The 25,960-nt window shown below is 40.0% G+C and overlaps 1 protein-coding gene across 7 annotated transcripts in view; it reads left to right on the top strand.

The window, feature by feature from the left end:
- Positions 1-25,960, top strand: part of tmc3 (transmembrane channel like 3) — an 80,578-nt gene that overhangs the window by 43,074 nt on the left and 11,544 nt on the right. For 6 of the 7 annotated variants that reach the window (XR_004338964.1, XM_032560807.1, XM_032560809.1 and 3 more), the window contains 7 exons: positions 9,069-9,136; positions 9,405-9,533; positions 16,852-16,962; positions 19,374-19,499; positions 19,717-19,795; positions 22,789-22,831; positions 22,933-23,206. Coding sequence is in view for 6 of the 7 variants with exons in the window: in XM_032560807.1 (XP_032416698.1) it covers positions 9,069-9,136; positions 9,405-9,533; positions 16,852-16,962; positions 19,374-19,499; positions 19,717-19,795; positions 22,789-22,831; positions 22,933-23,206 (830 nt within the window). In the remaining variant the exon portion in view is untranslated. The remainder of the gene's footprint in view (positions 1-9,068; positions 9,137-9,404; positions 9,534-16,851; positions 16,963-19,373; positions 19,500-19,716; positions 19,796-22,788; positions 22,832-22,932; positions 23,207-25,960) is intronic. The other variant, XM_032560808.1, reaches the window with a different exon arrangement.

Genomic DNA, 25,960 nt, shown 5'->3' with positions numbered 1-25,960 from the left:
TGTGCAGACATAGGGATTGAGTGGTAGCTGTTTATTCATCTATTAGCCTATTAATAAGCAATTGTAAGGGGCAATTTGTGTATTGAAAGTGAATACTTTTATTGAAGCAAGAAACCAAATTAAGACCATTCCAAACCTCTTCAAATGTGGCCCTAACTGTGCCACGTATTGGAAAATTAAGTACATAATACTCAAGTTGTTTTATATTCCTTAATAGCCAAACTCTTCCTCTCTTTACGCATGAAGACTAAAATGGCCATCATAGAGCTGATCTCTTCATGTCAGCTCCATCAATAAGTCCTGTTCTGTCACTGGCCATGGAGGCCAAGGTTGCGAGTTACCGCTGTGCTGTTTTGACATTTGCTTTCAAGAATGTTCTTGACATATGTCAAGAATTTTCATATACGTATTCATATATGAATACATTCACTCACTGGCTACTTTATTAGATTCACCTTGCTAGTACCGGGTTGGATCCTCTTTTGCCTTCAGAAGTGCTTTAATCCTTCATGGCCTAGATTCAACAAGGAACTGGAAACATTCCTCAGAGAGTCTGGTCCATAATGACATAATGGCAAATGGCATAACGTAGTGGCTGTAGATTTGTATGCTGCATATCCATGATACAAATCTCTCGTTCCATCACATCCCAAAGGTTCTCTATCGGATAGAGATCTGGTGACTGTGGATGCCATTTGAGTTCGGGGAACTCACTGTTCAAGAAACCAGTCTGAGATGATTCCCGCTTTATGACACGGCACGTTATCCTGCTGGAAGTAACCATCAGCAGATGGTTACACTGTGGTCATTGGGATGGACATGGTCAGCAACAATACTCACAATTGGGTACTAATGGACCCAAAGTCTGCCAGGAAAATATCCCCTACTCCATTGCACCACCACCACCACCCTGAACCATTGATACACGGCACTATGAATCCATGTTTTCATGTTGACGCCAAATTCTGACCCTACCATCTAAATGTCACAGCAGAAATCAAGACTGATCAGATTATGCAATGTTTCTCCAATCTTCTATTGTCCAATTTTGGTGAGCCTGTCCAAATTGTAGTTTCAGTTTCCTGTTCTCAGCTGACAGGAGTGGCACTCCATGTGGTCTTCTGCTGCTGCAGCCCATCCACCTCAAGGTTTGATATGTTGTGCATTCAGAGATGCTCTTCTACATACCTCGATTGTAACAAGTGGTTATTTGAGTTACTGTTGTTCTTCTATCAGCTTGAACCAGTCTTGCCATTCTCCTCTGACCTCTGGCATCAACAAGGCATTTGTGCCCACAGAACTGCCGCTCACTGGATTTTCTTTTTTTCGGACCATTCTCTGTAAACCCTAGAAATGGTTGTGGGTGAAAATCCCAGTAGATCAGCAATTCTTGAAATATTCAGACCAACCCGTCTGGCACCAACTACCATGCCACGTTCAAAGTCACTTAAATTCCCTTTCTTCCCCGTTCTGAACTGCAGCAGACCGTCTTGGCCATGTCCACATGACTATTGAGTTGCTTCCATGTGATTGGCTTATTTGACATTTACGTTAATGAGCAGTTGGACAGGTGTACCTAATATAGTGACCGGTGAGTGTATATGTATATGTATGTACATACATGCATGTAAATATGCATCGACATTTACATATATGCATGTATATGTAAATATACATGTACAAACATATGTATACATGCATATTTATATGTATATACATGTATACATATAAATATGCATACATGTCTGCGTGTATATATTCACATATGCATACTGTTGACATTATGAATGTTTTTGTGGTCTCATTTGTTTATTTTTGTTTAATTATTGGTTTATTCTACGTCACATTACGTGACCTGTCTGATTTAACACACCTGTGTGAAATAAAAGTTGTGTGTCCTTCAAACGAAGGAGGAACAACATGAAGCGAAACTGTGTTTCATGTGCGTCACATTTAACGCTGTACCAAGAAGTGAACCTGCTAACAGGTTACAGGCCCAGAATGTGTGAACAGTTTGGACATCAATTAAACAGGTGAATGTCACAATGGACAGTGAGCGCCTGTTGTTTAAGTCAATAAGGAAGATGTACAGAAAAGAAAAGGACATGGCACATAGCTGCTGGTTAAAACGATGGAGATGAAGATGAGAAGAATTGTGAATTATGGGAAACAACGTTGTTAGGACATCTTGTTTTACAAGGGCTGAAGGATTCAATTTTAACCAGCAAAGAGAGACGTGAGTCCAGTTGGGTGCTGAGGCAGGATTGTGCGAGTGGCACTTACTCATGCAGGCAGGGCGATCCGCCAGGGAGGGGCGAGAGTTGGGTCAATAGGAGGGTTGCCGAGGTGTGAAGGTCCCAGTGGCACCCGACGGGTGGTGAGATGCGCTGATCTCAGTCAGTTTGTCCCGATGGAGGTGGAAGAGGGAAAGGGGCAGAGCAGGCTCAGGCAGAGCTGTGGTGGAGCAGGGACCAGCTGGGGCAAGACCGCTGTGGGGAGTCGCTTGGAACCAGAGGGAGGAAACCACGATCTGGGTGGAATCCCGAGTAGAAGCATACCTAGTAGGGCAGAACACAAATGCAGGTGAGCTCTAAACTCATAAGATTCAGATGAAGATCTGAGACTCTGAGGGGCTGGAGTTACCACATAGGCAAACACTCTGGCGTTGGAGGACCTCTTTGTATGCTCCACCTAATGAAGGAAGATGAATCGCAGGTGTGCGGGAGAACCTCAGAGAGGCTCCGCTCCCATCCTGCTCCCTGAGGACATCTAGTGAGGGAAGGAAGGGACTTACGGGTGGCGACAGAGATTCAAAACACTCAGAAGTTATGAAGACATTGAAAATATGTTTGCGACTGTATTTGAAGACAATGCGAGGAAAGCACAAGGCACAAAATTCACACCTAGTATGAATAATCCTGGAGCGGAAAGTTCTGAGATGGTGTGATTTAAATGCTTGATGAAAGGCCCCACAAGCAGAACCTGCCAGCAGCAGCAGTGGTGCAGTCACTGTAAGAATAACAATCACAGCAACAGACCGAGAAAACAGCGGGACAATGCACTGTTGTCCCGCTGTGCATTGCGGGACAATGCACAGCGGGACATGGGTCGACCCAGTAGTCGACCCATTTGACTACTGGGTCAGTAGTCGAATAGATTGGTGCCAACAAAGAGTATGCTTACCAGGTGAGCGACGATGTCACGCAAATGGATGACATCAAGAAGAGAGGTCTGATGTGGGACGCCGGTGCAACGTCGCACATTATCACCGACATCAGGAAGTTTTGGAGGTTTGAAAGTTTCCAGGCCGAGATGCACTGCATGAAATTGGCAGATAGACCAGGCGTCTTGGGGTTGCTAAGTAATGAGGAGACCTGAAAGTGTGTTTGATCGACAGCAGAGGTCAACGTCTTAAAACGGTGATGAAGAGCGCACTGTACATCCCTTCATATCCTCAGGGCATCTTCTCAGTGAAAGCTGCCACATCCAGCGGAGCAACTGGGCTCTTCAAAGAAGGAAAGAACATTCTTTTCAGAGACGGTACCAAATTTCCGATTCATTTATGTAACAAACTGTATTACTTGCACACAATGGATAATTTTGTAAGTCAAAAAATGTTATGACTTACAACGTTGGCATGAGATCTTAGATCACCTTGGTGAATTTATTGCCAGATCATTTTTCCATTTTGCCAGATCACATAGCAGTATTTATACCTAAAGCGAAAAATTAACAGGTAATCCAGGTGATCGGCAGAGATCGGCCTCATGGGTGATAGGGTCGGCAGCAATCAGTCAATCAAATCAAATTTTATTTGTATAGCACATTTCAGCAGCAAGGCATTTCAAAGTGCTTTACATCATTACAAACACAGAAACACAATGCAACATAGAATCAACAATCAAAACACGACATTGAGTCAGGTTCCATCAATAAATTTGTAATTTATTACGTTTCAAATACAATTCCAAACAGGTGGGGTTTTAGTCTAGTTTTAAAGGAAGTCAGTGTTTCAGCTGTTTTACAGTTCTCTGAAAGTTTGTTCCAAATTTGTGGTGTATAGATGCTGAATGTTGTTTCTCCTCGTTGGGTTCTGGTTCTGGGGATGCAGAGCAGACCAGAACCAGAAGACCTCAGAGGTCTGGAAGGTTGATACAACAACAGCAGATCTTTAATGTATTGTGATGCTAAGCCGTTCAGTGATTTGTAAGTTTACAAATCACTGAACGGCTGAACAACAGTATTTTAAAGTCTATTCTTTGAGCTACAGGGAGCCAGTATAGGGACTTTAAAACTGGTGTTATGTGCTCTATCTTCCTGGTTTTAGTGAGAACGCGAGCAGCAGCGTTCTGGATCAGCTGCAGCTGTTTAATTGATTTGTTGGACAGACCTGTGAAGACGCTGTTGCAATAATCAATACGACTGAAGATGAACGCATGGATGAGTTTCTCTAGATCTGGCTGAGACATTAGTCCTTTAATCCTGGAAATGTTCTTCTGGTGATAGAAGGCCGACTTTGTAACTGTCTTTATGTGGCTCTGGAGGTTCAGGTCAGAGTCCATCACTACTCCCAGGTTTCGGGCTGATCGCTGGTTTTCAGTTGTAATAACTGAAGCTGTGCATTAACTCTAGATTGTTCCTCTTTAGGTCCAAAAATAATAACTTCAGTTTTGTTTCTGTTCAGCTGGAGAAAGTTTTGGCACATCCACACATTTATCTGTTCTAAGCATCTGTTCAGTGATTGGATGGGTTCTGAGTCACCTGGTGACATCGTAATGTAGAGCTGTGTGTCATCTGCATAGTTATGGTAGCTAATATTATTTCCTGTTATAACCTGAGCTAGTGGGAGCATATAAATATTGAATAAAAGGGGTCCTAGGATTGAACCTTGGGGTACCCCACATGTGACCTTTGACCTCTTTGATGACAAGTTTCCAATTGAAACAAAGAAATCCCTGTTCTTTATGTAGGATTCAAACCAGTTAAGCACTGGACCGGAGAGTCCGACCCAACTCTCCAGTCGATTCAGTAATATGTCATGGTCAACAGTGTCAAAAGCTGCACTAAGGTCCAACAGAACCAGCACTGTGGTTCTCCCACAGTCTGTATTTATATGGATATCATTGAACACTTTTACGAGGGCGGTCTCTGTGCTGTGGTGAGCACGAAAACCAGACTGGAAGGAGTCAAAGCGGTTGGTTATTGTTAGGAAGCTATTTAATTGTTTACACACAGCTTTTTCAATAACTTTGCTGATGAATGGGAGGTTGGAGATCAGCCTGTAATTTCTGCATTAGTGATTTGTCCAGACTGTTCTTTTTTATAAGTGGTTTGATTACTGCTGTTTTCAAAGCCTGGGGGAAAACGCCTGATGAGAGCGATGAGTTTACTATTTGGATCAGATCATCAGCAATGACAGGCAGGACTTTCTTAAAGAAATGCGTGGGTAAAACATCCAGACAGCAGGAACTGGAGCTTAGTTGACTTATAATTTCTTCTAGGGTTTTATAATTAAGTAGTTGAGATTGGGTCATTTTTCCTGTATTTGTTTTGTTTGGGCACAGCATTGGTACTGGCTTTATAGTGAATGTACAGATTAATCCTCTGATTTTTTAAATTTTCTCTGAAAAGAAGCTGGAAAACTTGTTGCAAGTGGCATCAGATTGAAGTTCAGGTGGTAACGTCACAGGAGGGTTTGTGATTCTGTCAACTGTTGCAAATAAAGCTTTAGCATTGTTAATGTTTTTGTTTATGACATCTGCAAAGAAAGCCTCTCTTGCATGTGTTTGTGTTAAATGATAGTTACATAGTTTTTCTTTATAGATGTCATAATGAACGTGAAGTTGAGTTTTACACCATTTTTGTTCTGCCCTACGGCAGAGTTGTCTTGCAGATCTAACTGTTTGTGCATTTCTCCGTGGAGATTTCTTCCTACCAGACACAACCTTCATTTTAATTGGGGCAACGGAATCAATTATATCTGAAACTTTAGACTGAAAATCATTTACCAACTTATCTATGTCATTACAGCTTAAAGGTGAGGAGGAAGAAGAGTAGATTTGATTAAATGTTTCTGCTGTGTTTTCAATGAGAGAACGTTTTGTGATGGTTGCTGTTTGTCCAAGTGGGTTAAAGGATATAGAACTTTCAAAGATAACAGCGAAGTGATCCGACAGGGCGACATCAGTTACAGAGACATTGGAAATATTCACACCATTACTGATAACCAGGTCCAGTGTGTGTCCTTGAGTGTGTGTTGCTTGTTTGACATGTTGTGTTAGACCAAAAGTCTCTAATATATAAGCGAGCTTATTGCCCCTCTGTCTTGGGGGTTGTCAACATAAATGTTGAAATCACCGACAATTATTAAACACTCATAATCAATACATATAAGAGATAGAAGCTCATTCAAGTCAGTAAAGAAATTTTCCACATATGTTGGAGTTTTGTATAAAGTTAGTGTCAAAGTTCGTTTGTGGCCTTTAACCTCAATTCCAAGATACTCAAAAGAGGTGAAGTGACCCAAGGAAATGTTACTACTATTTATGGTATTGTTAAATATTGAAGCCACGCCTCCTCCTTTTTTATGTTTTCTAATCTCTCTTAAGAAATTGTAGTTAGGAGGCGCTGATTCAATTAGTACGACTGGTTCATTATTGTCATTCAACCATGTTTCTGTCAGAAACATAACATCGATATTGTGCTCAGTGTTGAAATCATTAATTAATAGAGCTTTAGCACAGAGAGCTCTGGTATTTAATAAAGCTAGTTTAAGAGACTTGGAGGCCAAAAGTTCTTCAGTCTGAGGTTCCTTTAGGCAGGGGAACAGTCTGAGGTTTGAATTAGGTCTGCTGTATTTTATATTTCTGTTTCTTGTAAATTTTCTTGTAGTTATCCGGACAGGTAATGTCCTGTTTCGCAGTGTCGGGGGGCCAGACACATTCTGGAGTAAGACGGGTGTAAAGATAAAATCTGGACCCCGGCCTCAGACCTCAGAATCTCAGAGTGATGGATCCTCTGGGAAGTTAGAGTCAGGTGGCTTAAATGAAGTGAGGTCTGCTACGTGAGCGCCAAGGAGAGACATGCCGAAGCAAACCTGTTCAATTCATTCCATCTGTAAATTTAAGAAACTCCGGTCCAGAAGACATTTCGTCATAAGTATTTTGTAAATCCTGTGAATGAGTGGGTGAGCAGAGAGGGAGGGGGGAAGGAGGAAGGGAACCGGTCGCTCTGTCTGCAGTCGATGTATCAGCTTGTTTTGGAACGGTTTGCTCCTGATAAGCGGAGGGTTCCATCCTAATCAGACATCCTTGAGCCTGTTCTTCTGAAGCGTTGATCACATTGTTGTCCTTGTTGATAAAATGAAAAAGGTTTGCAGTGAGTAGCTTTATCCCATGTTTATTAAGATTGTGTCCGCCACTTCCAAAAAGGTGAAAGCACTGCCAATAGATCCAGAGGTTATCGATGAAGGTCACTGAGTTGGCAGAGCAGGTTTTAATCAGCCATTTGTTTATCATGTCCAGCCTGGAGTGTTTTTCGTCTCCCCATTGAAGTGATGGAATTGGACCACTGAGAAATAACTTCATTTTTAATTTTTCCATAGCGTTCAGAAGAATGTTAAAGTCCTTTTTCAGAATCTCAGATTTCTGCTTTGCCAGATCGTTGGCTCCAACATGCACAACTAAAGACTCAATATCTGGCTGATCAGTGGTTAGAGAGAGAACTTTACGAGTTAAATCAGATACAGTGTCACCAGGAAAAGAAATAACTCTCGTTTTCTTGGGATTGCAAACGTGACTGATTCCATTTACTGTCTCATCTCCAACAATAAACACTTTTGGGATACCTTTCGTTTTCCTGGTAGCTGCTTTGTCCTTTGGAGCTTTGGGGGGTGGATGTGTTGGTCTTGCCTCATTGTTGATGTTTGAAGGCGAGGTTTCACTCAGAGGCTCAGACTGGAGTGCAGAAAATCTGTTTTTCAGTGGGATTCCCACGGAGTCAGAATGTTTTGAGGCCCGGTCTGGTCGCTTTGTCCTTGGGAGCGGGGTCAGTGGAGCCGTTTTGGTTGCAGCTGCTTGTTTGTTTTTCTTTGGTGGAGCAGGTGTTGAAGTTGAAGGTGGATTTCGGCTCAGAGCCGGCCATGCTGATTCATCCTCTCTGTTAATCGTCTCATCGGATCTGCAGTGTGAGACTTTTGCTTCGGCTTGGCACCTAGAGCGTTCCAGGGTGGGCTGCTTGATGCGGGGCGTACAGCCTCTCCGTTGATTTGAGGAAGAGTTGTCTCATTTCCACAGGTAGCGTTGATCTCAAAGTTCACCTCCAGCTGTTTAATCTTCATTTCTATAGACTGAAGTCGTTGTATAATACTGCTAATGTCCTTGGGGTCGGCCGGAGGCATTTTGCCCTGGTTCAACTTGGAGATGAAGAAAAGTAAGGTAAAAATAAAAGTAAGAAAATCCCCCAGTCCTTAGGTTTGAAGTAATCCAGTTATGATGTTGATAATGTAAATACAACTATAAAAACTGTCACTTTAAAAATAACTCACAGGCAAAGTTATCAGTAAAGATGAGAGAGAGCAGGATAAGCTGTTCCTCCTTCAGCTGCCACAGAGCAAGCAAAACACCAGATCGGAGCCTCCCTAGTTTGTACGGATCCGTGTGGTGTGTCTATTCAAGATAAAGTCCACTCCTGACTTTTTGCCCCTGTCTTGATGATGCCAATATGCTTGTGAAGATAACTAATGGGTTTTAGCTAAAGTGTATTTCTCCGATGACTTAATGACTGTTTCTATTTCTGTCAATGAAAATTGGGTGTATAATAAACTAAAGCCTTTCAGCCTGAACCAGATTTGAAAAATCACTCCAGGCATATTCATGGACTCCAGACTTAAACTGAGCTATAACAGAAAACACTGATAAAAGGACTGCAACTGATGGATTTGCTTCATCTAACTTCTTCCCAAACTGTAGTGAAGTGTTGATTTCTCAGCCTAAAAAATCAGCCAGTTTTAAATGTTTACAGAAACACATGTAATACCAATAAAATAAACTTTTGATATGTTTTTGCAGCCTGAATATGGAGAATTTAAAATAGCTGAAAATGTCCTACACTTGATCTACAACCAAGGAATGATCTGGTAAGTCTGAACGATTATTTGTAGCCCTAGTAAAACGAATCTGATATAGAACTAATAGAGTGTCTGTTGTGACTGTGACCCTGTTAAAAAGAATATGACCCCCTAAAAACCTCATTTCACCCAATTGCCTGGCCTGGATATATATTTTTTGCCAATTTCAGGAGATATAAACTCATAACTACACAGATAATGAAGTGAAACCATGGCCCTCTAAGTGTAATGCCTGTTTTATAATGCTGTGTGTGTTTGTGCGTGTGTCTTTCTTCAGGATGGGAGCCTTTTTCTCTCCATGCCTTCCTGCCTTTAATGTGTTGAAACTGATTGGTCTCATGTATCTAAGGAGCTGGGCTGTCCTCACTTGTAATGTTCCTCATCAGCAGGTTTTCCGGGCTTCCAGGTCAGAACCTCTGCAAATCTCACGTCACATCCCCCCCTCCATTCATACATATTTTATGTGGACAATCTCCTTATCAAAAATAAAATCCTGCAAATGTCCAAGATACACTGAATGCAAACTACATTCTATGTAAACCTTTCAAAATAGCAACTGTCTGCACAATTTTATGGTCCATTTAGCTCTTATGTTACATCCAGAAGTTTCCATTGGTTGTTCATTTGAAAAAAAAGATTTTGGAGCACACTGCTTTAAAGCAGTGGCCCCCAACATCCGGGCCGCAGACCGTTACTGGTCCGTGGACCAATTGGTACCGAGCTGCACAAGAAATAATTAAATATTTCCGTTTTACGTATTACTTGAGTCTGGAGGAGCTTATATTTTGAAAATCCTTTAACCGGATTTTCTCGGTTACGTCTTGCGCGCCAACATTGAGTCTACAAGCAGCAAAATGAGTAAGAAACAGATCAGATTCTTTGGAAAGTTTCTTTGAAAGGGAAAAGGCCCAGAGAAGAGACAGGAGAATGGATTTATCCTGGCAGGTGATTCCCACATTCCAAGCTCTGCATGATATGGTGACTGGCCTGTTAATGAGGCAATGAAGCTTCAAATTGCTTCACCACTAGAGACCAAGCACCCCGTGCATGAGCAACACTAAGGGTGTCATCGTCTCTCATCACTCCCAGATGGAACCGTCTTGTTGCAGAGAAACAAGCTCAGGGCTCCCATTAGTCGTTATCGTGAGTTAAAATTTTCACGAAAGTAAAATGTTTGTTTTTGTGGCGCGTCTGTATCTTATTTTGAAGGGATATGTAAATGTTACCATAGCGACCAGAGTCAGAGAGCGTGAGGGCAGTGGTCGAGACGAGATGAGAGGAATAGAGATTGTGAGTTTTAGGTCTGATTCCTGCCTTTAATGAACCAGACCCTGTCGGCCGATTTTGTGGCCACACACGACACCGATAAAAGTCCAACAGGTTCGGTTGGTTCGTGTGTCCAGCCACACGGCAGGAGCAACACACCACACACGAACCGATTCCACTCACGAACATTCCGATTCCAGAAGAAAATCCAGTAAAACCCCCAACATACCACCGTGAATTCAGAATAATCAAACACGGATGACGATGTAGAAGCAGCAGTGATAGTTTGTGGCTCATTTTAAGCGATACAAGACGTAACAAAAAGAAAAGGCGTTTGATAAAAGACGGCGGGAGCAGCCACTCTATTTGCTGCACTATGCACTAAACCAGACTCTTTTTTGCACCAGGTCAGCTGTTTGGGATTCCCTTCTGTTATTACATCACTGTACTTTCTGATTGGCTACCTGTCACATTCAACAAGTTGTGTTCTCGCTCCCAGTCAGGGAAAACCCACACGCTGCGATAAAAGGGCCAAGACAGTCAAACATGTTGAATATGTCCGATTTTAGATGGGAGCGGTCCGACGTTCCACGTAACACACCACACAGACAGGATGATCGTACGATTATCACAAGCGATAATCTTAGAACTCGGAACTTTCTAATATTGTAATTTGGGGAAAATCAGGACAAAAAATCGCAAATTATGTCATTTGACCTCCTCCCCACCCATCTCCCCGGGCCGCAGTAAAATTGCCAAGCCTTGACCGGTCCGCGGTGATAAAAAGGTTGGGGACCACTGCTTTAAAGGGTGAATATTGTGTATTTTTTAGTCACTTAGTACAATCAATAACCGTCTAGGTTATCAATCAATCAATAAATCAAGTTCAAGGTGCTTTACATAATAAAAAACAGAAAGTTACAAAGTTATAAAGAAAACACTACATAGTCAACAATTGAACAAATATTACATTTTGATGAGCTCCATCACCAAAATCAAACACATCAAATATATTGATCAAGGTTTAATTTATTATGACTCAAATACAATTCTAAACAGGTGGGTTTTTAGTCAAGATTTAAGGGAACTCAGTGTTTCAGCTGTTTTTAGGTTTTCTGGAAGTTTGCTCCAGATTTGTGGTGCATAGATGCTGAAAGCTGCTTCTCCTCGTTTGGTTCTGGTTCTGGTTCGGCTCTGCATCCAGAGAGGTCTGGAAGGTTGATACAACAACAGATCTTTGATGTATTGTGGTGCTAAGCCGTTCAGTGATTTAGAAACTATCAACAGGATTTTAAAGTCTATTCTCTGAGGCAGCCAGTGTAGGGACTTTAGAACTGGTGTTATGTGCTCTAACTTCCTGGTTTTAGTGAGAACGCCAGCAGCAGCGTTATGTAACAGCTGCAGCCGTCTGATTTTTTTAGGTAGACTTGTGAAGACGCTGTTGTGATCAATACGACTAAAGATAAACACATAGATGAGTTTTTCTAGATCTCACTGAGACATTAGTCTGTAATCCTGGAAATGTTCTTCAGGTAATAGAAGGCCATCTTTGTAACTGTCTTAATGTGGCTCTAAAGGTTCAGGTCGGAGTCCATCACTACTACCAGGTTTCGACTTAATTGACCTATAATTTCTTCTAAAATTTTAGAATTAAGTAGTTGAAATTGGGTCATTTTTCCTGTATTTGTTATGTTTGGGTACAGCATTGGTACTGGCTTTAGAGTGGATGTGGAGATTAAACTTCTGATTTTTTAAAATTTCTCTTCAAAAAAGCTGGCAAATTGGTCGCAGGTGGCATTAGATTGAAATTCAGGTGGTAACGTCATAGGAGGATTTGTGAGACTGTCAACTGTTGCAATTAAAGCTCAAGCTTGGTTAATGTTTTTACTTATGATATCTACAAAAAATGTTTCTCTTGCATGTTTTAGTGTTGAGTGATAGCTATGCAGTCTATCTTTGTAGATTTTATAATAAATGTGAAGTTGAGTTTTACGCCATTTACTTTTGGCTCTATGGCAGAGTTGTCTTGCAGATCTAACTGTGCATTTCTCCACTCAGACTTGATCCTACCAGACACAGCCTTCACTTTAATGGGAGTAATGGACCTTACCAAGCTAAGCCCACAACCGACCCACGTGACCGAAAGTCTCACAAACAATGCCTCGCAGCGCGTTGTTTCTATGTAAATATGACTCGATTAATGCATCATTTCTACCGGATTTTCACAATATATCAGCTACTACAATGGACAGAGGAACTAACAAGTTCATGTCATCATCTGGGAGGAGGTTACTGGTTTCTCAGTCACAAGCTGCTTGCAAACCTGAGGCCAGCAAGTGTCAGTCAGTTATGGTAGATCTGAAATTTGGTTTGATGACATCAACATGAGAAGCTACAGACTGATAGGAGGAACCAAAGAGCTCTGTAAAGGTAAAGGCAAATCTTCTGAAGTTGGGATATAATTAATTTAATTTCACAGGATTACCACAGTAGAAGCCATTTGTTTGTTAAAATTTTATGAAATGTATTTGTTCTATTTGATGTTTGTTGTGAATGATGTAAACTCACAAACGAACGAGGTAATTAGTCCAACGTTTAGAAACTACAGTGGCTGTAATGCGCCACTGTAGTTGGCGCATTACAGAGGTAAACAAAGGTAAAATAATCCGAACAGGTGATCAACTCAAAACCACTCATATCTTTTTACTCGCTCTCTCTTTGTAGTTTAAGCACACCTGTTACCGTGGCAACCGCCTGCTCCCCGCAAGACGAGCAAAGATTACGTTAAAAACATAACATTCAGTCCGTAACGATATAAAGTTTCCAGGCTTGATATTTATTTCTCGATTATTAATCAATGCTTCCCTGAACACAGCGATGGTTGATTGACTAGCTGTACTTGGTGCTAGAGTGGCTAACACGAGTAACAGTTTAATCCAAAGCCTTTTCTCCTAAAATAAAATCTTTACTGTATGTCGAATACAGTACACATTGGATATTGATCTGTTTAGCTAACATAAGACTGTGTAGCAGACAGGCTTCAAGGTGTAGAAGTTGTATCAGTTCTGCCTTTATGCTGGACTTAGCTAACGGGAAGCGTGTGTTTGTGAGACGGCCACGCACGTTGTAGCCGCGCTACTACGTAGAATGGGCATCAGCCAATGAAAAGCGGCCCCTGTGGTAAGGTCCATGGAATTAATGATATCTGAAATTTTAGAATGAAAGCTATATACCAACTTATCTACATCATTACAACTTAAGGGCGAGGAAGAAGAGTAGATTTGATGAAATGTTTTTGCTGTGTTTTCTGTGAAAGAACGTTTTGTGATAGTAGCTTTTTGGCTAATGGTATTTTCAAAGATAACAAGAAGTGATGTGACAGGGCGACATCAGTTCTAGAGACATTGGAAATATTCACAGCCTTACTGATAACCAGGTCCAGTGTGTGTCCTTGAGTGTGGGTTGCCTGGTTATTATGTTGAATTAGACCAAAATTATCAAGAATATCATAACATGGCTATTTTGCCCCTCTGTCTTGAGGGTTGTCAATATGAATGTTGAAGTAACCGACAATTATTAAACAATCATAATCAATAGATATGAGAGATAAAAGTTTATTAAAATCAGCAAAGAAGTTTTGTACATATGTTGAAGTTTTGTATAAAGTTAGCATCAAAGTTTGTTTATGGCCTTTTACCTCAATACCCAGATATTCAAAAGAGGTGAAATGACCCAAAGAGATTTTGTTACAATTTATGACATTCTTGAATATAGAATCCAAAAAACAAACCCAAAACTGAAGACTTGAGGAGATCATAGAGAAACAGGAAATTAATAGCAGAGTAAACAAAAACAGAGTGACAAGATGGACTGACCTGAAATAGAGGAGCTTAAATACTAGAGAGTTGTGAGTGTGACAGAAGACCTGGGCTGATGATAATTACAGTTGAGAGTAGTTAGAGCAGAAACTAGGCTGAGGAGTTGAGAGAGAAAGTAGCACAGGAAGATGCACAGGGGAATACAAGAGAAGGAAGGGAAGAGAACACAAGGGAGCTGGAAATCATTCTTACACTAAGTAACACTAAGACCAAAAAAAACATGATGAACTACAGAGACAAAGACAGGAGGGGAAACTGAAATAACCAAACAGAAACAAGGCTGATCTAAAAAAAAAAGCTAAGAATTAAGGAACACAAAGCTAGAATAACTAGAATGACTAAACAAAGAAATAACCTAACTAGAATCACTAAAGAAAGGTTGCCACAAAGACTCAGGCATATATGAACAACAGAACCTAGGGTAATGAAATAACTAATCATTAAACATAACTAAATGTGATCGAGAGTATTTCAGGTCACCCCATCCTGCTGTGGGACAGGGCCACTAAGAAAAATCTTTTGTTTTAGTTTTCCAACAGGGTCCAGAAGAATGGTAAAGTCTTTTTTCAGAGTCTCTGATTGTTGTTTTTGCCAGATCATTAGCTCCCACATACACAACTAATGTTTCAATATTTGACTAATCTGTGGTTAGAGAGAATATTTTTCTGTCATATCACATACAGTAGATTTGGGAAAGGACATGACTCTGGTTCTCTTGGCACTGCAGAAATGGTTGATTCCACATACTGTCTCATCTCTAACAATAAGTACTTTGGCATATTTGAGTTTTTCTTAGTGTTTGCTTTGGGGGGTGAATGTGCTTCATACCTGTGGTTGATGTCTTAAGCTGAGGTTTCCCTCACAGGTTCTTGTTGAAGTGTAGCAAATCTGTTTTTCAGTGGGATTCCCACAGAGTCGGGGTGTGTTCTTGCTCGGGCTGGTCGTTTTGTCCTGCGAAACAGGGCCGGTGGAATAGTTTCTCCTCGTTTGTTGTCCAGCAGGTGCAGCAGGTGCTGACATTGGATGTGGGTTTCGGCTCAAAGCTGCCATGCTGATTTGTCCAAGCGAGGGGTTATCGGCGTTGGTTTTTTCGTCAGATCCACAATCTGTTCCAGTTTAGCTCCCAGGACATTCCAGGGCGGGCTGCGTGGTGCAGGGCATGCAGCCTCTTCATTGTTTATGGGAATAGTTGTTTCGTTGCAACAAAGATTGTTTAATGCAACATTCACTTCCAGTAGCAGAATCTCCTTTTCTATTGTCTCAAATTTATGTGAGGTTTCAAGCTGATTTTTGTCTAGAGCCTCAAAATTGTCAATGTAAAAGTAGTTGCAAAAATTAAAATGTAAGAGTAGTTATAAAAAAAATTATAAAGAGGTGACATTATAAAAGCTATAAAATTATAAAAACTGGATATGGAATATCTTTAGCAGTCAGTGCTGTCAGTAAGGATGAAAGAGCGGGAGAAGTTGTTTCTCCTTCAGCCCCTAGCTCCTAATTTATGATTAAACTGATGCATTAAATTCAGCAAAGGCTTTTCTTTTTCTCAGAAGTTAACTTGAACTACACTTGGTGGGTTTTGCTCCTCTGTCTTCCAATTGATGCAACACCATGAGATCTTAATACAAACACAGCTGAAAGATCAATACCGTTTTTTTCTGATTTTATCTTTACCCATTAATAGATATGATTTCAAATGTTGCAGAAACCAAATTACATACTTTTTCCACATTGTGAAGTGCTTATACTTTCTGTGTTTGTCACATTGTGTGGGTGGAGATGGTGAGGCAGGACGCTTAGACCCAGGTAGAAGTAAAGTGATGGTTTAATGATGAGTAAGTCCGAAATACTGTACAAACAGTCCAACAACCAGGCAGCACGGCAGAACAGAATCCAGGGTTCAGCACCGGTAGCAACTGGCGAAACGAATGGACGACTGACAAACAGCTAGACAGCACAGACAACAACAGACGACTGGCTTGGCACATGACAAGGACCCGACAGAGACACAGGTGACATTAAATACACAGAGGGTAATCACAGAAACGAGACACACCTGGGAACAATCAAAGGGAGGACAGGACAACACGGAGACTCAGAAACAGGAAACTCAAAATTAATACACAGAAAAACTCAAACCATGACAGTGTTATCCATACAGGTAGCCTTTAGTACAGTAAAATATTTAAGTTTTTATTGAACTATTTATATTTTTATTTATTTTGGTTGACATAATGAGGTACTGACAACTTTCGTCATAGTACCAGCAGGAATTTAAAACTACTTTCACCCCTGCGGCTAAGACCCTCCTCTCTGATATTTTTTCAGATGGCAATAGTAGGACTGGGAGGAGGTGGATAAATTGACGTTTTCACAGATTAGCCGTCTCATATTCCACTGTCAATATATAGAGACACTCTTAAATATGTAAAAAAGATCACTTTAAACCCCACATTCACAGTCTGCTTTGTTCTTGCCGGTGACCTATTTAAACCAACCCTCTTCAACATAATGTTTGCTTATAAAAAGTTTTATGAAATTTTTCTCAATTTGCTCTTTGCTAACTGTATTTTGCCTTTTCAGATCAAATAATTTCTACTTGGCTATGCTACTTTTCATGCTGTTCCTGTGTATGCTCCCCACCATCTTTGCCATTGTGCGATATAGACCATCGGAACACTGTGGACCATTCAGGTAAAATCAGAAGGCACATGTCCATCTGTTTATACAAACCGTACAAACAGATGTTATTTGCTGTTGAAGGATATTATTGTCAAGGTCTAATTTTTAGTTTATTTTTTCCATTGAAAAACTCTTCATTTTGAGAATACTACACAGCATTGCTGTGATCAAAAGCTGTGAACGGTTGTGGAAGATGAGCCATGTTCTGCTGAAGGTTTCTTCCTGTTAGAGTTGCAGTATGTAAGTTTTATTGAAAAAAAAATTCGTTTTTTTACACATTTCTTAAAACTGTCACCATGTCGTGACTGTATGGTATGAGAACAATGATCTGTGAAAAATATCAACACCATCCAGCCTCTGCTACTGGGTGAGAAGCTGCGGAGGATGGGTGTCAACGACTCAGTGATCTCCTGGGTTACTGACTACTTGACAGGCAGGCCACAGTTTGTCCGTCTGGGCAGTGTCCTGTCTGATGTGGTGGTCAGTGACGTAGGAGCTCCACAGGGAACTGTGCTTTCTCCCTTTCTCTTCACCTTGTATACCACTGATTTCCAGTACAACTCTGAGTCATGTCACCTACAGAAGTTTTCTGATGACTCAGCGGTTGTCGGGTGTATAGGGGATGGAGGGGAGGGGGAGTACAGGACACTGGTGGACGGCTTTGTGGAGTGGTCTGAGCAGAATCACCTGAGGCTCAACATTGGTAAGACCAGAGAGATGGTGATTGACTTCAGAAGAAAGAAGATACCTTCACGGCCACTGAAGATCAAAGGGGAGGTGGAGGATTACAAATACCTGGGAGTTGTAATCGGCAACAGACTGGACTGGGCATCAAACACTGACGCTGTGTGCAAGAAGGGGATGAGCAGACTCTATTTTTTAAGGAAGCTGAGATCCTTCAATGTGTGCAGCAAGATGTTGGAGACCTTCTATCACAGTGTTGTTGCCGGTGCCATCTTCTTTGCTGCTGTGTGTTGGGGAAGCAGCATCAGAGCCAGCGACTCTAATAGACTGGACAAAATCATCAGGAAAGCTGGCTCTGTACTGGGACTAAGGCTGGAGTTCCTGGAAACTGTGGTGGACAGGAGGACACTGAAGAAGATTCTGTCTATTATGGACAATAAACAGCACCCTCTCCACCACATAGTGGACAGACAGCGGAGCACCTTCTCACATAGGCTGCTCCAGCTCCGCTGTCGTAGGGACAGATACAGGAAATCCTTCCTGCCACATGCCATCTCACTGTACAATAAAAGCTAAATCATTGTTCTGCACTAATCAGTCCAATTTTGCACAACTGCCCTGTGGCACACTTGCTGTACATATATTTACATATACATATCTGCATTTTTTGAATCTTGCAAGGACTGCTCTTAAGTTGCTTTTTATATTAACAGCATTTTATATTTTTACAATTTATAGCATTTTATATTTTATTTTTTATTTTATCTACAACTACTACTCAGTGGTAGTTGTTATTGTGTCTTGTCTCTAGGCTGTAACTGCGAAGTAATTTCCCTGCTGGGATGAATAAAGTACTTCTATTCTATTCTATTCTATAAGCTCCTCCACCCTCTGCCTGAGCTACTATTGGGACCTAGAGAAATGCATTGATTCTGGTAAAAACAACCAATCAGAACCTAGAGAAATGCCTTAGCACTGCCACTCGTGCTTGTGTATGTGCTGCTCAATTTGGTAATTGCATGGAAACAACTTACTGTTCCAGAAGAACTGTTTATCCACCGTCATCAGTGGCAATATTAACCAGATGATTCATGATGGGCTCTACTATTGAGGGGAAGGATATGTAGCACATACACAGGCTTGATTGGCAGCGTTAAGACCTTCCTCTTGGCTTTGATTGGTTGTTTCTGACTGAGCTGTGTATTTCTGTGGTCAGTACTGGGATCACTGGGAGAAGGCAGAGGAACTTGATTTTTTTCCATAGATTATCTGTCTCAGATTATCTGTCTTAGTCTGTGTGTACATGTCTCAGATATCTGTTCCATAGATTATCTGATTACTGTCATGACAAAGTGATAGTTTTATTAAATATGTAAAAAAAATCTCTATTTTTTCTAGATGTTACATACTGCAGCTTTGAAGAGGAGCTTTTCCTCTCTATGTTAGGGAAAGCTAGCATAGAACCCTCATGCTCTGTATGAGGGTTTGCTGTAAAGTCAGCAACACAACACTAGCGGTTTTCTGATTTTCCAGGAGGAGGAAATGTTGCTAGTCAATGACTAGATTCAATCGGTTTTCTTTGATAGAAACTTGTTGTGAATTTGTGCCATATAAATAAATCTGAATTGAATGGAACAGTTGTAAAAGATATAATTGACTTGACATCTTTCAGTCTTGCATGTTTTATAATTCCTCTGAAAGAGCTAATTTGGGTAAAAGTGCTGAAATGTGTGTTTCAGTGGCCAGGAGAAGATTTATGACATCATCTCAGATACAGTGGCATCAGACTTCCCACTTTGGTTCAGTAAAGTGATGAGTTATGTCACCAGCCCTGTTGTGGTGCTGCCAGCAGTGCTACTGCTATTGTAAGATGCCTCACACATTAACATGACATTAAACAGATCATGTCTCATATATGTCACACACGCCCACCCCCGCCTGCATGTTTATTCGTACCAGTGAAAGCCTTCACTTCTGTGTGTGTGTGTGTGTGTGTCTGGGTGTACATGTAAATATATACATCACTTGCTGCAACATTCTTTTTTCTAAAACATATTTGTATTTTTACCATTTGTGTTTCAGTATGCTGATATATTATCTTCAAGCAATTGCCAGATCCCTAAAATTTACTAACAACCAACTGAGGATTCAGCTCCAGACTGTAAGTTTTAAAATAGTCACCATGACAGTTTGCAAAAAAGTGTTTTCTGCCTTGTATTAATTTTGCAAATTAACAGTGAAAAACAGAATGTTTGGTAACACTTTATTTGATGGGGTGTGCATAAGACTGACATGACACTGTCATGAACAAGGAGTTTTTATAAATGTTGTCATGAAGTGTCATTCAGTAAATGTGTGTGTCTGACACCATGGATGAGAAAACCAAGAGAGAGGATGTGTTGAAAGACATGCAAAACTTGTTGATCAATGTGTTCTCTTTTGTCATCTCAATAAATAAAATAAAAATTCATAGCTATATATATATAAATGCATAAATAAATTAGCTGAAAAAGAATAATCTCCGGGTCGGGGAGAACATCAGCCTAATTTTGATCTCCTGCACCAAGTGGAGCGGGAGATCAACTGGTGGATCGGGGCAACGTCTGCAGTGTAACGGGTGCTGTACCGGTCTGTTGTGGTGTAGAGAGAGCTGAGTCAAAAAGCAAAGCTTTTGATTTACCGGTAGATCTAAGTTCCTATCCTCATCTCCATAGATGAGTTTTGAGTCATGTCCAAAAGAACGAGGTCACAGAGACAAGCGGCCGAAATTAATTTTTCCTGTAAGGTGTCTGGGCTCTCCCTTAGAGATAGGGTGAGAAGCTCAGATATCCAGGAGGGACTCAAAGTAGAGCCACTGCTCCTTCACATCGAGAGGAGCCAGTTGAGGTGGCTCGGGCTTCTGGTCAGGATGCCTCCTGGACGCTTCCCTGGTGAGGTGTTCCCGGCATGTCCTACCTTGCCTGGGAACGCCTTGGGATTTCCTGGATGGATGGATGGATGGATGGATAGATGACTGCACATACACACTCACATGCGTAATACAGATAGCACAATAGAATTCAGACAGTAATGTTAGCTATGTTGGTTAGCTAGATTCAACAAACATGCTCTTTCTACCCCCTACACATACATAATGCATGTTGATGTTGTTCCAACATTGCTGTTGTAAAATTGCTGCTGTCAATTTGTTTTAAAATGTTCTACAAATCGTCACAAATGTTCTAGAAATTGTTCTAAAAATGCTTAAAAATGTGAAAAATGAAATATTTCAAATATGAAATAATTCTTGTGTCAAATAAAACACAGCAAAAAGTATTTTACAAAACATTATTCTGAATCAAAATGACAAAAGTAGCATGAAAACAGTGATTCTAACACGGGTGCAAAAAGACCCACTCGTGGAAGACTGTATAATCAATAACTCATGCATCAGAGGGGAAAACGCAAAAGAAAGTAAATACATTTCTTGACAAAAACACATATGAAGAAAAGGAAAAACATACAGGCATTTCTTGATTGAAAACATGTGTAAGGAAAAACAAAATAACATATATTTCTGCTTTTAATTTTTAGTTATGTCAGTCTTGGTCCTCCATGATTTTCACCATATTGTTCCTACATTCATAAATGTCTGTATTCCAGCCTAAATATTTAATTAGTTTAACTGAATATTTAGCTTTCAAATTAAATGCGCTAACTTAGTTAGGAAAATAAATGTTTAATTTGCAGCTAAATATTTAGTTTCCAACTAAATGTTAAGTCTGAGCTAAATATTTAGTCTACAATGATCCACCCATCCATTTTCTAACACCCTTGTCCCTAGTGGGGTCAGGAGGTGCTGGTGTCTATCTCCAGCTAACGTTCCGGGCGAGAGGCGGGGTCACCCTGGGCAGGTCGCCAGTCTGTCACAGGGCAACACAGAAACAGACAGGACACACAACCATACACACACAAAATAAATATTTAGTTGCAAATATTTTGTTTGCTAACTAAATATTTAGCTCCAAATTAAACATTTTTCAAACTAAATAGTTAGCTCAGATCTATCTATTTAGCTTAATAACTAAATATTTAGCAAACAAACAACATATTTAGGTTGAAATCTGTATTAGTCAAAGAGTAGCGCCAAATAAATTACAATAGGCCTTTGAAGTGCTGTTGTTGCTTGGGTCTAAAAAAGAAGATATATTTATGGCAACTGGCACTACACTTAAATGCTGATGGTTCACCATTAAAAACCACTTCTGATTAGGTAAAACTGTGTACTTAAGTTTTTTGTATAAGGGACATTGTTTTTTATAAGAAAATAATTTGAATGCAGTCCTGCTGTGCACACAAACAAGCACATATCAAGAGCCCCTGCAGTTTACTTATTGCTGTGGAGTTGGAGTTGAAGACGTCATCATACACCTGCTTCAACAAACCTACTGTCATCTGGACAAAGCAACTTTTACACGTGTCTCTACTTCAACACACCTGAGTCAAATAATGAGATAATTAGCAGGACTTTGGAGAACTTGACTGCACTTAGGAGGCGATTCAGCTGTTTGATTGAAGTGTGTTGGACCAGGGAGACGTCTAAGAGCTGCAGGACAGCGGCCCTTGAGGACCAGGATTGCCAGGATCTATGGCTAACTCACAAACATAAAATCAAGACCAACCCTGACCATCTTCATAAGTCTGTCTTGCAAAACAGTGTCTTCAGTCAGAGACTTCTTCGTACTCACTGTAATACAGACTGCTACAAGAGATCTATCCTGCCAACAGTAATGACTACCTACAACAAGGGTGCTCAAGGCCAGTCCTTGAGAGCTACCGTCCTGCAACTTTTACTCCAACAGATTTGTTTGATTCAGGTGTGTTGGAAGGGAAGCATCTGAAAGTTGCAGGATGGTAGCGCTCGAGGACTGGACTTCAGCACCCCTGATCTACAAAAACTCTTTAAAAATTTGGATTAATATGAGTTACAACATTTTTTTTCCCCTTTGGGATCAATAAAGTACTTTTGAATTAGAATTTTTAATCTCTTCTTAATCAGTCCTTGAAAAAAGACATGTAGCCAGTGCAGTGTATTGTTCTTAAGACAAAAATAACAATTGATGTTGAATTTCTTTCTTTCTTTGTTTGGATTTTTCCCCCTCCCATCTTTTTTAGGAGCGGACAGAAGACAAGAAAAAAGTATTTCAGATGGCTGCAGGTATTTTATTTATTTATTTTATTTTTTGTTTTTTTGAGTTGTGTGGGGTTTGTTCTGATAAAACTAGTGTTGTGATTGTGTTTCCACTGCTACTATTACAGCAAGGCTGCAAGTCCCAGAGGCCTCAGCTGACAAAAACCCAGATCAGCAGGAAAGTGACATCCCAAGCCAGGAAGCTTCCATACACACCTCATCTCCCCAGCAAAATGGCAGCATTACAAACGTTCAGTCTCCTATTAATGGTAGTAACAGCATCCGTACCATCACCCAATCAGCTTCTGGAGCTGACCTGAATGAAGGATGTGTGTCTGCATCTGTCAGAAGTCCAGCTGTGATCGTACTACCCAAACACCAGGTGGAACACTTACCGAACAGGTATTACACACTTCATGATAGTTTTGCTAGAATTTTCAACAAATTAGAACAAAGTCTATAAATGTACAGTGTCTTGTAAAAGTATTCATACCTCTATTTTACAAGTTACAGTAAAAACACAAATTTGAATGGATTTTATGTTAATGATCCACACAAAGCAGTGCAAAAATAGAAGCAAAATAATTTTCTAAGGTTCTTACGGATTAAAATTTTGAAAACTGTGACATGCAGTTATAATCCTAAAGCTCAAGAGGTATAGATACTTTTGCAAAGAATTCAGAAATTAATTTCATTTGCTTTTGAAGAAGTGCTACAAAGAATGACAATTATTTGTTACTAAAACGTTTGAATGTTTTTATTTAGGAAAAGGGAGATTTCTATCAGTTCAATTCACTTCAAAATTACTGTCATCATGTTAAGAATATGTCAACTACCCTAAAATAAATTCAGTTTTTAGTGCAATACCATAATCTCACATAGAAAAAAGTAAAAATGTCCAGGCTTTATTGTTAATTTAAAAAAACAACCAAAAGAAATAACTGTTACACAAATTGACAAAGCCACACCCAAACTGGCTAATTTCACAGCCAGAGACCAGCTTGGAACATTCTCTTCATATAACTTAAGAATTTATGTAATTAAGCAGAATGTAAGACTCCCACTGTGCTATTTTTTAAAATTTCTACTAAGGTTTACAGTACAAACACCATCACAATATTTCATCTCAGGATCCTGCAGACAGATGTCCTAGAATTATTACCACTAGATTATTTTAAAGGAATACAGGACTAGTTGAACAAGTTGGATTAAATATACTGTATATTTCCTATTACCTAAAACATTGCTGTTTGTGATATACCAAAACTCATGATTACCTCAAAAATGTGTATCTTTAGTTATATTTTTCACCCATGGAGGTCGCCATTTTTTCACCAGTGGGTTGATGACGTCATCAGGTCCATTCTCTACTGGAGTCTACAGTGTAAACACAGGAAGGCTAACTTTACCCCAGTAGTTGTTTATCATATTGCGTTTGACTGGTGTAATTTTAGATAAAGCCACACTGTGTTGTTTTAAAAAAAAAAAAGAAGAAGAAAAGAAATGAGGTGAATTTGGAAAATTTCCCGCATGAAAGAAAGAAGGGCCCAGTGCCAGAGCCGGAATGGAACACAATTTCCGAAGGACCTAATCTGTGCCCACGACATTTCTCCACAACACTTTCAGTCATTTACATAATCCTAACCCTATTTAAGAAGCTGAAGGCAGCAGCAGCAAAACACCAGCTCCTACGGCCAAGTCTGTCCTCTTCCTCTGTTTGGTCCTCCTCATCTTCATCACCTCTTGTGATTTCTGCATTCCAATCAATTTCAAAGAGCTCTGGTTCAAATTGAAAAGGCTTGATAATATGGAGTGAAAATAGTCTCCAAACACCTGTGGGTGTGTGTTACGGTCCGACCAGTAAGGCACAAGGACAAAGGCATATATAAAAAAATAGTTTCTGTTTATTTTTCAAAAAAATCTTAACAAAAGGCTTTCAACAACAAATCTCAAAAATTCCGCAAAATGGGCCCCAAAAAAATCAACTAAGGCACGCCTAACTCAGGATAACAAAGCAATTGACCTCACACAAAGAACACAGGTTAGTCTACACAAACGAGGAGGGATGGAAAAGGAGACAAACGATGCATAAACATACACAACTGTAAAAACAAAACAACCTAAAACCAAACATATTTTAGCAGTTGTGCTGTTAGTAGAGAGGCAGATTCTTTAACATCAAGTCCCCTGCTTCCAGCAGCCTAATGGTTTGTTCCACTTCCTGGTTTGCCTTTCAACCAGTCCTCTCCCAAAGCCAGTCCTTTAAACTGAGCAAAACAAAATAGTTAATGATCCAAATAAAACATAAGGTGTTTACTAAATGTGTGCAACCACAATAGTAAACAACATAATGCAATAACCACCACAAAGAGTGAAATTCTAAATATATTGTATGAAAAACATTTAAATAAATACTATATAATATATCTCGTTGAAAAACAGAATATTTCAGTACTACTTTATAATACTCCAAAAGTGTTTATAGCTGTACAACTTTCACTCAGCTACATCACATTTACTTGCATACAATGCAGCATGTGGAAACATTACCTGTGTCTTTATGCTAAAACTATTTTGGTGACCATTTGTTGAAAGTAAATTACAAACATTTACCCATAGTTTGACCACTGCTATATGGCAGCAAGAAAGTTTGATGTCACAAATATAATAGAGGCATCATTCCATTTATACTGTAGAAAGATGACAAAAGTGTTTCCTGAATTAACTTTAATGTTCACCTCACTGCACACAAAGGACAGATGAAATTTGTAAAAGCACCCTAATCTGTTGAATCTTTAACAAAATAGAATCAAAGATTAACATGAGTTGTTTCACAGCTACCTAAAGTTAACAGATAAAATGTCTTAAAACTTACATGGATGTTCAAATATTTACTAGAAGCAATTACCAAAAGAAAACGCCATAACGCTGTGAATTCAAAGAAGACCAAGGCCAGACTGATTAATACATAATGCATAATACAGATTAAGGATAAACCATAATGTCTACCAACACATTAACTAGTGTTGTTGTTAGGAAGGCAGGTTCCTTGGTCCAGTGGACGGCTCAGTTTGAAGCTGGAGGTTTTGGTGTGGAACCTCCCTGCTGCAGATTGTCTGAAGATGCAAGGGAAAGTACAAATAGACAGTGTTAGAA

This window comes from Xiphophorus hellerii, chromosome 4, assembly GCF_003331165.1.
Source record: "Xiphophorus hellerii strain 12219 chromosome 4, Xiphophorus_hellerii-4.1, whole genome shotgun sequence".
Classification (NCBI taxonomy): domain Eukaryota; kingdom Metazoa; phylum Chordata; class Actinopteri; order Cyprinodontiformes; family Poeciliidae; genus Xiphophorus; species Xiphophorus hellerii.
This window is presented reverse-complemented; position numbering and strand designations above follow the sequence as displayed.